At 44.6% G+C, this 16,142-nt stretch overlaps 1 protein-coding gene across 2 annotated transcripts in view; it reads left to right on the top strand.

The window, feature by feature from the left end:
* Positions 1–1,682: 1,682 nt before the first annotated feature.
* The window catches only part of CPA6 (carboxypeptidase A6), a 161,547-nt gene continuing 147,087 nt past the window's right edge, over positions 1,683–16,142 (top strand). For both annotated transcript variants that reach the window (XM_088471583.1, XM_088471585.1), the window contains exon 1: positions 1,683–1,976. In XM_088471583.1, coding sequence (XP_088327709.1) covers positions 1,876–1,976 — 101 coding nt within the window. In that variant the 5' untranslated portion in view covers positions 1,683–1,875. The remainder of the gene's footprint in view (positions 1,977–16,142) is intronic.

The raw sequence follows: 16,142 nt of genomic DNA on the forward strand, positions 1-16,142 counted from the left end.
CCTTGGCAGACGACGTTGATGGCATGTTATCGTCTATGTCATGACTAGTGGCAGCAGCTTCAGCACTAGGAGGAAGTGGTTCTTGATCTTTCTCTATTTTATTTTTATCGGAGAAAGTTTGGTCCTCCATTTATGTTATATCGATTTGATATATACGTGCGGCTAAACACAGAAAATATTTCTTTATTTTTGCTGGAGAGTAGTGCACTTTGTGGGTTACACCAGCCTTTAAGAAATGAGCCAGCCGGCTCTTTACTTATGGGACACAGGCGCACGCTTGGCGCTGCTCCTTTGTTGATGCACGTGCGGCTACTGCGCACACAATTCACAAACACAGAAAATATTTTTTTTTTTGGTTTGGACTGGAGTGTACTTTGGGGGTTACAGCACCCTTTAACGGTCAAGCCAGTCGGCCCTTTACTTATGACACAGGCGCATGCTTGGCACTACTTTGTTGATGCACGTGCGGCTACTGCGCACACAATTCACAAACACAGAAAATAATTTTTTTTTTGGTTTGGACTGGAGTGTACTTTGGGGGTTACAGCAACCTTTAACGGTCAAGCCAGCCGGCCCTTTACTTATGACACAGGCGCACGCTTGGCACTACTTTGTTGATGCACGTGCGGCTACTGCGCACACAATTCACAAACACAGAAAAAAAAAAATTTTGGTTTGGACTGGAGTGTACTTTGGGGGTTACAGCACCCTTTAACGGTCAAGCCAGCCGGCCCTTTACTTATGACACAGGCGCACGCTTGGCACTACTTTGTTGATGCACGTGCGGCTACTGTGCACACAATTCACAAACACACAAAAAATATTATTTTTTTAGCACTTGGGGGGAGCACCCCTGATGGACAGAGCACCCCCTGGACAACACTACAGCACCCCTTTAGGACTGGGACACTGCACAGGACTTTGGAGTGGACACAGCCCCTATGGAGAACTGACTGCACAACACAGTCCAGCCAGCCACTATGGACTTTGAAGTAGTGGACACAGCCCCTATTAACAACAGCAGCACAGCACAACACAGCCAGCCCCTATGGACTTTGAAGTAGTGGACAACAGCAGCACAGCACAGCACAACACTACTCTGCACTACACTACACTACACAGCCCAGCCAGCCCTAACTCCCACCCTCCCTCTTCACTGTCCACAGCCGAGTGAGAAAATGGCACCGACGCGGGTACCTTATATAGGTTCCAAAACCTGCGAGACTCGGAAGGCGGGATGATGACGTTTTGCCTCGATTTCAGATCCGAGTCAGGCGGGAAAAGTCGAGCCTGACTCGGATCTGCCTCGGATCGGGGGGGCTCGGGGGGGTTCGGATTTCAGAAATCCGAACCCGCTCACCCCTAATATATATACACATACATACATATTTAATATTTCATACTGAGCACATTGCTGACCTGTCTTCTGTCTTCAAAAAGCCTTCATGCAGTAATGGAGGAGATTCTTGGTACATCCAGCACACAAGCAAGTACAGTATGTCCAGGTAAGTAACTGTGGTATTGTACAGGAAGGGGGTCTTGTGTCTCTATGTTCTGTAACCTGTAGCCCAAATCACCCCTCCCCTATCTGTACAGACAGTGCTAATCCTGGCTGAGTGACAAAGCACAAAAATCCTCACCCAAGTGCAGAGACCCTCCCACTGTCATACTGTACATCTTTCTCATCAGTGAGTTACAGCTTCACTTACAGGGAGAGAAACTAGCTTCACAGCAGTTGGACTCAAGTTTTCAAAGCAGCTGATTAACAGATTCCAGTACTCCAAGTGCAAACCATATGGATGTATAGTATAGCAGTCTAGCTGTTTCACTGCTACCACTGTGAGGAGATTCTCTTACACCCAGACCTGTGTGATCATGGACAGCACATGCAGAATGTCTCATCTCTTTCAGCTCTGCCTTCTATTTCACACTTGGCTGTCCGGCTGTTGCCACTTGTACAACAACCGTTATGCTGGGTAAGAGTATCTGCAGATTATTCCTTTATTTCTATTACTCTGTACTTGTGTTTGCTGCATACTATGCTGTATAAGTATTACCTATGACTACTAGTTGTAGACAGCGATTCTAGCGAATGAGCTTGTATTTTTAAGGGGGCAACAGGCAATTACATAAGGCCCTAAATATGTGTGCATATAGTGTTTAAACAATAGGCCACACATACTTTACACATACTTTGAAGCATTAATAGCACTGTATGATTTACTAAGATTTGTTTACACATTTGTAAAGATGCAGAGTTGGCCACAGTCGGATTGCAAATTTGTCTAAAACAAAAACCGCATGCACACACACACAGACAGACACACACACACACAGACACACACACAGACAGACACACACACACAAATAACGTATTTCCCGTTCATATGCAGAGCTTGAGAAGCATCATACTGTAGTCCGCATTAGTAGCATATGCATCTGGTTTACATCAGGCACACATCACAGACAATTACGTCCCACATCTGCCTATTTTGTAAACTTTTTAGCCTTTTTTATATGCGATAAATGCTTACACTAAAAACACTTCTCTAATACTATAGAAAGAACTCCCCATTACTCGCACTCAAAGAAAAACAAAAACTGCTTGAACACGCTCCCTAAAGCATAATCTATGGCCAAGCCATGAAGAAAGCACCAATCAGCACCAGTAGTGCCAATCACATGCGGTTCACTAGTCCTGGCAACCACCACCACCATCATCCACCATTTGAACCTGCCCCTGACCACCTGCAAAAAAAAATAGCTTTCCCAGGAGTATAGATATCTTTTCCACAGGCTGCATTGTTCATGATTGCGGGAACACCTCCTTACTGTACTTGGCTTGTGCTAGGACGCCCCTATCCGGTCTTGTTCCATATAGACAGATAGGCGTAAGTGACAGACACACGCAAATCCGTATGGTCGCATACTATATGCATGTGTACACCGTTCTGAATGTGTGTAGTGTGAATTAATGTACAGAAACATCACACTAACTGGTGTGGTACATACTTTGCTGCCTCTGCATCAGTTACTTTGTGAGCTACTGTACTTATGAATGACTGTCAGTGCATTGCCCATGTTCTTTTGTTACTTCCTAAACAGTGAGAAATGCTGGGTACACACTAGATGATTTCTTGGACCATTATGGCGAATTGGACCGACATATCGTCCGGATTGTGTGTATGCACTACGCATGCTGCCGCGCAGCGACATCAGGGTTGTTCCGTCGGCCGTGCATGCCCAGCAGATGGAGCGACCCAGCTGCTGACGCCAGTAGGGTGATGATGCAGGTGAATGATATATCGGGCGGTCGGACACCGAATAGTGCAGTGTGTACAGAGCGCCTGATATATCGTGCTATCATACCATCGGGCGTCGAATTGGCAGGTCGTATAATGTGTTCACGGCTTAAGTTATGGTGCTACTGTGGTGCAGATGTTAGACATTATTCTTATATTATGTCATAGGTTGCATGTGTGAGATCAGTCCTGGATAATAAGATTTTTTTATCAGCTTCAATAATCATGTACCTGTTTTCTTTCATATACAGGTGTACTTTATAGATGTGATAGCCCATAGCTGTGATAGCTTCTAAGGAGCTGCAATTAGCAAATAAGCAATGCATAGATTCTGTGTCATGTCTTCTATTTTTATTTACATGAATTTTAGTAAGTAGGCCCAAGAAAAGTATGAGACAATATTTGTCAGTGTTCGTGTGTGTTTTTAATATATATTTGTGTTTGCTACCAACAGTAGAAATTTGTTTTACCACTGGAAATGGCATAGTTAAGAAATACCATAGTATATATGCATTTACACGAGCATCTGTTGTTTAGCACAGTGGCTCAATTGATAGCTTTGCTGCCTGACAGATCTTGGGTCATGGGTTAAATTACAACCAGGGCCCTCTCTGTGTGACGTGCCCCTTATATAGTTCCCCCAGTAGTAGTCCCCCCTGATGCCTATTATATAAATAGGACAAAAACACACACAAAAAAGAAATGCAACACTTACCTGAATCCCCGCTTCCACCACACCAGCCGCTGTCCACTTCCCGTCCTCCCGGCGTGTTCTGCGCTCTGGACTATGGCAGAGACATCACGACATCTCTCCCATCACCCACTGCAGGAGCCGGAAGGTGGAGCTCTCTCTACATCTGTCACTCCCCTCTCTGTCACCCTCTTTCTATCCCTGCCTCCAATTTTGGATGTGTACCTTTTTGCCCCCTTCCCCCTTGTGTGTCTGAGCATCTGTCTCCTCTTTGTGTGTCTCTGTCCCTCTAGTTCCCCACTTGTTTGTTTGGTTCTATTTTTGTATGTACACCTTTGTCTCTCTTTAACACACCAATCTCTGCCTTGTGTGTCTGTCCTTTCTTTCTCCCCTTTATATGTCTGTCTCCCTTTACCTGTCTTATCATATCTACTCCACAACCTTCTTTGGCACTTTGCCCCCAACACCGACTTTCCCTTTTGCCCTTGACAAACCACTTTTCCTCTTGCTCTGCACCCTTTTTACATTATTATTCCTTTTTGGTGAGGTACTGTACATCATTTATACATCATGGGTCTTATTCATCAAGCTCAAAATCCCAATAGTAAAATGCGTTAATGGGCTTTTGCGACCATGCAAGGGCATGTAGTGAAATGGTCAACAGTTATGCTGTCAACATTCAAAATGTCAACATAAAGTCAATCGCAGAATGCCAACACTGTAGTAATGTAATTTAAAATATCTTTACCATGCCGGCATTCTAATTTACCATCATGTTTACAGTTATAATGCTGACACTGTAAAATGCTTTAAATAATATTACTATCATGTAGGCATTCCGTGGTTGGCGTTATGCTGTCAACATTTTGACTGCGACAGCATAACTGTCAACCAAACATACCCATTTCAGGGATTCCTCAGTGAAGAGGCATGTACACTCAAGGTCATTCCAGGCACCATCCAATCAAAGATCTTCTGGATGTTATCATACCTCAGGTCGTCTAGCCTCCTATACCAGAGTTCCATAGATTGATTTGAATAAGAAGCCATCATCACCTAGCTGGTGCTATTATTATTTTATTCTGCACATCATACTTGCCCTTTGTGAAGTTGACCTTGAAACTCTTTTGCTGTAGAATATTTATGGCAATGAGGTTTGTCTCCATATTTTGTTCGAATAACACATCTTGATTATCAGTGACTATGGTCTCACCTCTTATCTTTAGGCAGACTGTTATTTCCCCGGACTTTCGCAGCTATAAGGATCTTGTCCCCTATCCTTCTGATCTTTATAGGATCACATATGTTCAGTGATGTGAACCACTCCGGGTTACAACTGAAGTGTCTTGTTGCTCCCGAGTCTATGTAACAACAGCCTCTTCTGTACTTGGGCTTCTTGGGCTTGATATTTCTTGGGTATAAAGCAGTATTATCAGCACTTACTTCAACTGGTATGCCTTCTTAGAACTGCAGCAGATTTGTACTCATGATATCTGTTGATAGCTTAGTCATGTTAATAGCTTAGTCATGTTAAACTCTAAAGCTACTAAGAATTCATATTCTGACATTAGGTTCTGTAGTATCAACATTGTGACCTCCTCCTCATCGACTTGGACTTCTACAGATGTTAGCTGCTGAGATATAGATATTATCTTATCAATATAGTAATTCGTGTCTCTGCATTCACTCAATTTGGTTCTGTACAGTGCACACCTCAAATTTATCCGCCTCATGAGACTTCTGTCCTCAAATACTGTCTGCAGGATTATCCACATGTCATATGCTGATACTTTCCCGTGAACTATGAAGTAAATGTGTTGCTCCACACTTATGGTCCCCATGGCTCTATCTACTTCATGTGGGTTAGGATTGTCACCTGGGTTAGTTGTAGTCTTTCATAATACAGTATATCACGCTTGAGCTGCATCTATATAGTGAATTTTCATGTGGCATAATTCTCTTAGCCTGTCAGTTTTATGAAGTTTATGCTTGCTGCTGCATAGTGCATGGTGTAATTTGATCCAAATGCAGGACTCACTAATTACTTCACACACAGAATTATTTGGTGCCTGGGCCCATAACCTGTTGATATGTCCTATTGGTGTAGAACAATAGGCACCAGCGGATTGTGAAAAGAAAGTTAGTTCAGACAGATCACCCTTAAGCAGGTTTGGAGGTTTATTCAGGATAAATGTGGTTGTCACCGGTGACAGAATGTAATACAGAGTAAGCATTTATGATGCTAGAGACAGCAGTAGCTGTAACGGTTATAACTGTTGTACTACTTGCCCAAAGGAACATGTATTGCACAACCATGCAGTACGTTCTCAGACACATACACAAGATGGTGCCGGGTCGTGGGGTCGAGCATGATCAGTAAGGACAGCGGTGGCCATCTTGGTAAAGGTGGCTGCTTCACTTCAATGCAGGAGCAGTAATAAGGCAAAGTCTGGGTTACAGGCAGGAATCAGAAACCAGGCAGTAGATTGGATACAGATTAGCACAATGGCAGTAACATGGAAATGCTAGCATGTCAATGCTATAACCAGCAACTTAACGTTAGTAACTGTTATGGTACTCCAGCACAATTTTGTAAGACCCCTAGAGCCTGTGAGAGGGTCTTCCGCCTATAACAGATATTCTTTGCTCTCTTAGTGTTAGATATACACACCGGTACTTAGGATGCTGCCAGTACTTAAACCTCTAGCAGTAGGGGCTTACACAATTGACTGAAGACCACAAGAAGTATTGGCAGGAAAATAATGGACAAAACCTGATTGGAACACTGGGGTAAGGGCAGGTGGGAGTCTGTATTTCAGCATAGGCAGCAGATGAATAACTATCAAGCAGAGCTGAGAAGAGACATGCAGCAGGAGCAGACATGGGGTAATCAATACAGGTACTAGACAAGATTTGGGACAGGTAAGACAGACTGGCACGTTCAATCCGAGCAGAATGTTCAGAAAAATTGAGCACCATATTCACTGGATCAGTAGAGTATCCAGAGGAACTAAAAGATAAGGACCAGCAACTTACACAGTATGCATAAGTTATAACTGGCAGGGAGGAACTGAGCTGGCTGCCTTAATACAGGGAGATCCACCAATCAACTGCTGCCTGAGAAGAAGAGACTCCTGATTACTGTCAGTGAGAAACAGTCCCTGCGCTGCCCGGCTTAGCCTGCCGTCCCTGTTGGCTGGCAACCGCTGGGACCTTCAGACCCTGCGACCAGAAGACGCAGTGTTCCGGCTGCTTAGCAACAACTGGGACCCGAGCAGGGAGCAAACCGCGGCGGCTTGTGACAGTAACAGGTGTCTATTTAATGCAGCTGGCAAAAATGAGACTTGAATAAAGGACCAACCCCCGGATGACATGAGACCGAAATACATACCTCAGAATAAAATGGCGATGCCAGCAAAACCAGCACCATAAATGAGCACCAAAATAATAAATCTGCATCATCGTGGCACACCTATGCCCATCTTGCAGGCATGTAAGCACTTTTCTGGGAAAGTTCTTGCTCTCCCAGAAGTCCAGGAGGTTTCCCATGATCAATTAGTCTCCCAGCATAAGCAACTATTACCCCGTTTCAACCCGGGTTACTGCCGGGTTACGACTCGGTGTGAAAGGGTCTCCATCCCGGGTAGCTTGCAGGGTTGGACACAGGAAGGACTCGGGTTAAGGGGCAGTGTGAACGTGTAACATGGGTCATCTGACCTGGGTCCGTTAACAGCATAGGGAGAGGCGGAATCCGGCACTAGAAGATGATGTCATCTCCAAGTGCCGGCAGAACAGTTCCAATGCACCCATGTGCAGTGTAAATGACATCACAAGAGAATAATCCGTATCGTAGCTTCAGTGTGAAATGGGTCTGTTCTAGGTCTGACCTGTATTGGAACTGTATTCCAAATTCCAGGTCAGACCCGTGATTTTGGTGTGAAAGAGTATTAGTGTAGCATTGAGGGAAAATTAGAGTAATTGCTTGAAGTGTTACCTACAAGTGTTTATGCTGTAAACGTAAATAAATATGTACAAGACATTCCTAGCCACCATGTACACCTACTGCAAGACTGCAACATTAAACATCAGAAAGATAAAACCTACCCTCCCCCTTCCTGATCCCCTCTGAGGGAAAACTCGACATCTGACCTGTCAGAATCCCGGCACTGGCATCCCGACCACCGCCATCCCTAAGGTAAGTAGCGGGGTTATAGGGAGGGTTAGCATTAGGGGTTAGACACTAGGAGAAGGACTAAGGTTAGGCACTAAGGGGGGACGGTTAGGTTTAGGGTGCGGGTAGTCGGAGGTTAGGTTTAGGCACTAGGGGGAAGGTTAGGTTTATGCCAGGGAAGGGAGCAAATTTTCTGGCTACAGTAATAGCAATATTCAAAAGTATAAACTAGACTACTGAACAAGTTCAGGACATTCCCCCGACAGAGTACTCTGACTCATCACGTATGTTTATTGTCAAGTAAACACAAATTGTCCTCAATTGCTACAGAGTCAGAATGATCTTCTGGATGGGATACTCATGTACACAGAACAACTTGTTTTCCATTGTGAGTCATTAAGATTCTGCAATTATGCCAAAATACTTGACTACTTTTCTATTGTACTAACCTCCTCACTCAAACACTCATGGGAGGATCTTCTTTCGCCATAGATATATTCTAAAATGGAAAAAATTATGGATAAGCAACCCCAACAATCTCATCCAAATCTGTCTTTCCAGTGCTCTTTGAAATGACAGATCAGTGCAGCAAACCGGCCTCTGTCCATGATCTCTTCAGTTCTAATTCCCTCAACCTCCTCAATTTCACATTTCTAATTCCCCCAACCTCTTCAATTTCACTGAAACCTGACTCTCCGCCGACACATCCGATCCTGCTGCTCTCTCTTTTTGGGGCCTGTCCTTCTCCCATACTCCCAGATCTATGGGCCAACAAGGTGACGGTTTGCAAATCCTTCTTTCCCCCTCCTGCTCTTCCTTGAACCTTGCCTCTACTTCTCTTTTGAGGTCATGTCTTTCTGCCTCTTTCACCCTGTCCACCTCCGTGTGGCCATCATCTTCTGTCCCCCTGGTCTTGTCTCCAAATTGCTCTATAATTTAACTGCCACCTTGGGGGACTTTAACAATTCTTCTGGCCCTGTTGCCTCCAAACTTTTCTCCTTTTCCTCCTCCCTTGGTCTATCTCTCAATGGATCGATGGTCGCGATGGTTATCTGGTGCTGAGTCTTCGGACACTGGGCCTGATGCATAGCGCTCGCAAATGGGTCGATGGCCGGGCAGTGCGCACGCGCGGAGTGCGCAAGCCCCATAGCGAGTGAATTTTCACTCGCTGCAGGACTCACTACAAGACAGGGCGGCTGTCGATTGTGATTGACAGCTCGCCCCGTTTTGTAGGTGTGCAAGGGGGGGTGGCTGGACAAACGGAGGCGTTCCTGGAGGAACGCCTGCCGTTTGTGGGCAGCCCTATTGACATCACCAGTGATGTCTGTAGTGAACTTCCTGCTCTATTAGAGCAGGAAGTTCACTGGGGCTTGCGGTGGACGAGACCCTACCACAAGGATCTCGTCGCAAGCCCGATGGTCGCGATCATCGCCAGGCCCCCTGCTAAAGCTGTGGGTGGTCACCCACAGCTTAGTGAGCGGCCTGGAGGCTGGTTAAAAAATAACCGGCCCGCCCTGATTCAGAGCGAGCGCTCACAAATAGCAAGCGCCTCTGAATCAGAGCCACAGCACTCGGATCGCATATGCATGCAGGAAGTGTCCATTTCCTACAGACGCCTCCTGCTGCATTTACATTGTAGTTGTAGGGTATTGCACAGCCGCTTCGCTGCGGCTTTGCAATACCTACCATGCCAGAATCAGGTCCTGTGTGCAGTATAATACACAATGGGAGAGTTCTGTTCTTTTATTCTCCTGTCACTCTTACCGTTGGGGAACAGATGCTAAGTGCAACGCTCTAATAGCATTGGAGATTCACAGAGATGAAATTGGTGACATTTGACACCTATATAGAGTCTCAGCACTTTACTTCATTATTGTACATTTTTGGCGTCATTTCGTGTTTAATTCAGCTAGAAGTCATAAAAAGAGAACCCACTAATTCAAATGACACACACAAAAGTATGTCATTTTTAATTATTTTATTGATTAAAATGATCCAGCAGTAAATTTATTTTTTGGATAAGTATATGAACCTCTAGGATTCAGTAACTGGTGTGACACCTTTCAGCAGCAATGACTTAATAGAAGGGTTCAATACAGGGCTGTAACTAGGGTACTGCGACCTATGCCATGGCACAGGGCACCGCAGGGCAGGGGGCGCTGTTTGGGCCTGGCAGTTTCCGGTTTATTATCATTCTCACTTGTAGCTTCCTCTTTTTTTTTATCCCCAGCATCTCCTGGCCTCCCCTATCTCTTCCCTGGCCCTTCCCCATGAGGCCATGGCCCTTTTTCAGGTGCACTATCTTATGTCCCTATTTAAAAAATGGGGGAGGGTGACACCAATGCTCTCTCTGGCACAGGGTACCAAAAAGTCTAGTTACGGCTCTGATACCATAGCGCTCTGCAAGGGAATGAAAGTGGCACAAAGATATCTTCATTGCAGTAAACTGTAAATATGTCTGCACATTTTAAATATGCTCTACCTGTAGTGTAACATGGTTTTGCCAAGCTACAGCACTAGATACTCTGCTATGAGCTTCGTTCCTCCTGTGGGCCAGACCCCTTCATATCCATGGCAGTGGCATACCTGGACCACAAAAGGGGACCTCAGACCCATTTGGTGATAAAACAGTCAGGATGGACCGCTGGTTCAAACGGTACTTCCTGGCACTTTTCATCCCAAGAGTGGACGACTGGAATGATGATTTCTAAGCTGCCATTCCATTAAGTCTGGAGAGTGGTCTCTCCACTTGGTTGCCTTCACTCAGTTGTGAACAGGAGGATTCTGCCATAGATCTACAGGATGGCGTCTAGGTTGAAGCCCCTAGTAGTTTGGTACAACACAATAACAGTGATCCAGCATGCGTAGTGAATGTCATGATGGTTTCATGGTAGTACCAACAGTTTCCTCTTTTTTTATAAGATTGCCATGTTCCTAAGGTGCTCAAGAAGGCCAAAGACTTCTGGTGGTGTAGGGTTGGCATGATGATCAGGGTGCACCGACATGTTGGAAGAGTCATCTTTAGCAGGTACTTATATGGGTCAATCTTCTAAGTCTCAGTCCCTTTGTACATAAAGACTGGCATTTTCTGTGGCTTCTGCCCATAATTCTATGGGTTAATGGACTTTCTGAGTAGGTCATTCAGACCATGCCCGAGGCATGGAAAATGGCCGGGGTGTCTCTCCCTTTCCACCTCCCCCTCCCCCCCTCTCTCTCTCTCCCCCTCTCTCTCTCTCTCCGCCTCTCCCCACTGGGGAAGTGGGCGATATCTGGAGGTGGTCAGCTCTCCAAGGAGTCCAGGAAAACTCATTATATTCTGGATGTTAATTCCGGGAGATTATATGTTCCTATACTGTACAGAGCAGTTCTGTAATACATAACAAGCTGCAGCTTTATGACAGTACTAAATAGTGTATTTGAGTAAATTTTGTGATGTAATTTTAACGTACACGTTTAATTAGGAAAATGGGTCCATTGAAATATATTAGGTATTTAAGTGGCTGCGAAAAGAAGTGAAATTCCATGAAAGAGTGAAGGCAGGAAATGTAAAATGACTGTATGTTGTGTTATATAAAGCTATATTACCAATCAGTTATGTTGTGATTTGTCAGTATAACATCTGGAATGGGGGCTTCCGTTTATTACAATGGTGCCTGGACGGCAAAACATTTTGGATGCCTGGTGGGATGAAAGACACCATTTAAAACTACCAAGTTATTCATAATGAGATATCTAAATCTCAGGTAGGAGACACAGCTTCATTCCACCAGGCAATCAGGCTGACATAGTAGACTGTTATTAGGAGAAATACAAGGCTTTATTTTTCTGGTCACAGAGAGGAGGAAATGTAAAGTATCTTTAGAAACCAGTTGCAACAGGCAAGAAAAATTATGTTTCAAACATGTGAAAGGTGATGTTGTGTGATGGTTGCTGTCTCTTGGGCTATAATTATAGCTAAAAGGCCATGCTCTTGTTCCTGTTGTGTTAGAGGGACAGGAAAGGTCTTCATACGTTACAGCATACAGTATAGAGTTTAAGCAGTTTGTGTGATGCTGGCGATTTCTGAGAGGATGATTTTAGAGTGCCCAAGATTTAACTTGTTTATAGGGCTGATAATGCAGATGTATATACGCAATTGAGTGATTACTGGTAAACTGCACATGAGTATAAGTGGAGCTGCTCCTGCATCAAGGTACATTACCATAATCACTCACAGCAGTGTGATTGACGTTCAGGGAGCGTTTGTAGGAGGTAACGGGGGGTATCATTTATCGCTAGCACTGTACGCAATGAGTGCAGTGCATTTTTTTATTTTCCATCGATATATATAATTTTTCAAGGAATTACAGGGGTACAGAAATAGGGAAGGGAAGAGAGGAAAGGGAGAATCAGGAACATACATTATATAAAATATGCTCAAGAGAAATATTATATAATGGGTATGCATATGAAATATACCTAACAGAGTACATCATATCATAGGCATTATACAGTATCTGGGCCCTTAGTATAATACACCTGCCAGAAGGGCCGGATTAAGGCTGCTGGGGGCCCCGGGGCAACTAAGTTGTGGGGGCCCCCTCCAATAAATTGTCCCCTTACCTTGTCCCCCTCCAATATGGCCACAGTGCTGCCCCTGGTGACCTCCTCACAGACCCCTGCTGTCTCTCCAGCCCAGTGTTCCCCAACCACAGTCTCCCCAGTGCCCAGCCCCCACACTTACCTTTTCCAGCTGCTCACCACGGCTCCTCTGCTGCCTGCTCTGTCTGCTTTTCAGCAGGTGCAGCGCTGCGTGACGTCATGATGTCAAGCGCAATACGCCGATTAAACAAAAGAAACGTTATTGCACCAGGGGTGGTCAGTGCAATAAAGTTACAGCGGCTCCCTTGGACTGTCCCCGTACCATTACCTGCCTGCGCCCTGCTGATTATGTAGCAGCACAGGCAGCGGTACACCTGTGCCCCTAGTCCCTCCATCGTCGGGCCTGTGTGTGGGGGCCCTCCTGTGTGTGGGGGCCCTGGGACGACTGCTCCTTTCACCCGCCCCTTAATCCTGCCCTGCCTGCCAGCTATACCATTTCTATACCATTTCAACACCAGGAAGTTAGTTGAGGTAGAATGAGACCAATTTAGTGTCTCCATTAAAAAGCTATACTGAATTCAATTGTATTTATTTCTAACGATATTGAGGGAGACTTATCTTGTTTCCAAAATTGGGCTGTAGCTGCCTTTGCGGCAATGAAATTGTGACTGAGAAGATACAGTATCTGTGATGGTGCAGAACAGTTTCAGGGACTATATGTAAAAGCCATTTCTGGGCATAGATTCACTCTGAAATCTATAACCTGCAAAATTAAGTCCTCCACCTCCCGCGAAAAAGGACGTATACTTGGACACCGCCAAAAAAAGTGCAAAATATCCACAACACCAGCACATCCTCGCCAACATGCTGTATATTGGATTGCGAAGGCCAGATGTATGTAGCCTATCTGGGGTCAAATATATACGATAAAATAGTTTCATATACTGTACATGTCAATATGTGATATGCATTTAGATATCTTATATATTGAGATAAACAATTGAGACCAATCTACAGGCTCTAAACAAATTTCAAGATTCTTTTCTTATTTACTTTGGGCCGGCAGCTTATCTAATGACTTGGCTGATAACAAACGTGAATACCAAAATGAGATAATCCCTCAGCAATTAGTGGAAGAGATTTTAGATACAGTATGGGAAGGGACAGAACAAGGATGGGAAAGAATGCAACGAGTGTCTTATTTGAAGAAACTTATAAAAATCAACAGAGGATAGTGAAAGGCGAGATTGTAACTGAGCATATGACATAAGCGTATAATCCCTTTATAAATCTCGTACAGTATTAATACCTCTATATATCCATGAAGACAGGTTTAAGGGATAAGATTTGCGAAAACTTGTACCGATAAATTAACTGAAGAGAGGGTAATTCGCTCATAAATGCTAAACCGTGATAACGATAATCTTTCTCCAGTGAAAACTTTTCGGAGCCATGGCACGAATTTGGCGCTTATCGCATGTGTGCGCGCTTCCGTTTATCATGCGATCAAATTACAAAACTGGTGATAGCACGATAATTCTTGCAGTGATAACAGATGAAAAGTACAGGTGAAAATGGGGAAATAAGGTAAAAAAAAAGGTAAACTAATATTGGGTAACACTATAGACATCTTTTATTGGCCATAATCAAAGGGTTCGGAGTTCTTAAATAGTGTCAAATGGCTGTTATATGCATTTTTCTCTAACAGTAAAAAAAAGATAGAAATACATTTTTTAAAGCCAAAGGTTATCCGCTAGTTAAATTACGGGTACATAAAATGGGGGTATGTACATTCTTGAGTCATTTTAGGGCACTTTAAAAAAAATAAGAAAATTCACCTGCTGCAATGCAAGGCAATGTGTAAAACACCTGCCCCATCCATACAGTGCCCCAAAACGGGATGTAGTCATGTTGCGGCCACCGGTCACAATCTCGACAGCGGAATGCCGGCTATGGATTTATGATAGGTGTTGAAATACTGAAGCCTATCATAATCCCAACGCCGAAACGCAGAGGACGCCATCCCGAGCAAAGGTGAGGCCAGGGCTCCCTTAGCGTTAGCCGCGGGGAGGGGGAGGGTTAGGATTAGGGAGTCTAGCGGGTTAGGGTTAGGATTGTGGGGGGAGATTAGGTTTGGGCACCCCTAGGGGGCAGGGTTGGGGTTAGGCACCCCCAGGGAGAGATTAGGGTCAGGCACCCCCCCGGGAGGGTTAGGTCTAGGGAGTGGTAAGGGGGGGGGTTAGGGTTAGGCACTCCCGGGGGTAGGATAGGGTTAGGCACCACTAAGGGAGGGTTAGGGTACTTACCTGCCCCTGTCGGGATCCTAAACAGCTGCCGGCATTTCAATCCCATTCCCCCAAAACAACTAACCCTCGACTTTGAACCCATTTTTCTGCTTTTTTGCTTCTTCACCCCAAAAATGACATGTCATTGTTAGCCCAAATAAGCTAATTAAAAAAATATTTTTGCCTAATTAGTCATTAAGGGGGGTGTCCCAGGGGTTCTGCATTTTTAGACCAAAAATGGGGATTTTGCACAACTTTTCACCTACTCAGAGATGGTGAGAACTAATTTGGGATAATTGCTATGGAAGACTTTGGACCTGCGAAAACCACGGCTAATTGGATTGCACAAAAACGTTTTTCCAAAAAAGGGTTATCGTGGCTAATTGGATACCCCCCTAAGTAGTTTATCTCAAGCTGCTTAGCCTTCATAAGCTAAGTAGCATGGGATAAGCAGTTATTGCCCTTGATGTTGAAGGCAGTAACCTTCTGGAACTAACTGAAATCCAAAGTAAATTCCCTAAGGGAAACTTGCCTAGCATTTCCCTTTCTAACGCAGCCCATAGTTTGGGATTGAGACCAATCGCTTTTATTAATCAAACATGAGATTTGGTAAAATTCTCAATTAGGGAACACCATTCAGCCATTTGATCTCAGCATCATAATATATATTTTTGCCATTCTGGGTCTGTTATTATTCCAAATATATTTATTAAGGATAGTGTGAAACACATGGAACCAGGAGGGAGGAAGATGTCTAGGAATGGATTGAAACAAATGCAGTATTTTAGGTAGAAAAAAACATTTTAACAGCCGCCATTCGTCACATCCAAGAAACCTCTTGGTTCATCCAATCTTAAATTTGTTATGAGTTGCCGCGGCTCACAACTTCCTGCTGGGTTCCGCCCGTCACTAGGAGACCGGGAAGCCATTTGCAGCCAGCAGCAGCTGCATTAAATTTTGGTACTGGCTGATTTTAATCAGCTGGGATGCTTTCTGGACTGCTCTGCTATGTGCAGCCCCACAGCTGCAGCATGTTTGTATCAAAGGGGCCTGTCCCTGCTTGGGCAATCTGATTGGCCCCTGTGTGTGATAAAAGGTAGGGAGGGCTTAGC

This window comes from Taudactylus pleione, unplaced genomic scaffold, assembly GCF_031769625.1.
Source record: "Taudactylus pleione unplaced genomic scaffold, aTauple2 ptg000114l, whole genome shotgun sequence".
In the NCBI taxonomy this organism is placed as follows: Eukaryota; Metazoa; Chordata; class Amphibia; order Anura; family Myobatrachidae; genus Taudactylus; species Taudactylus pleione.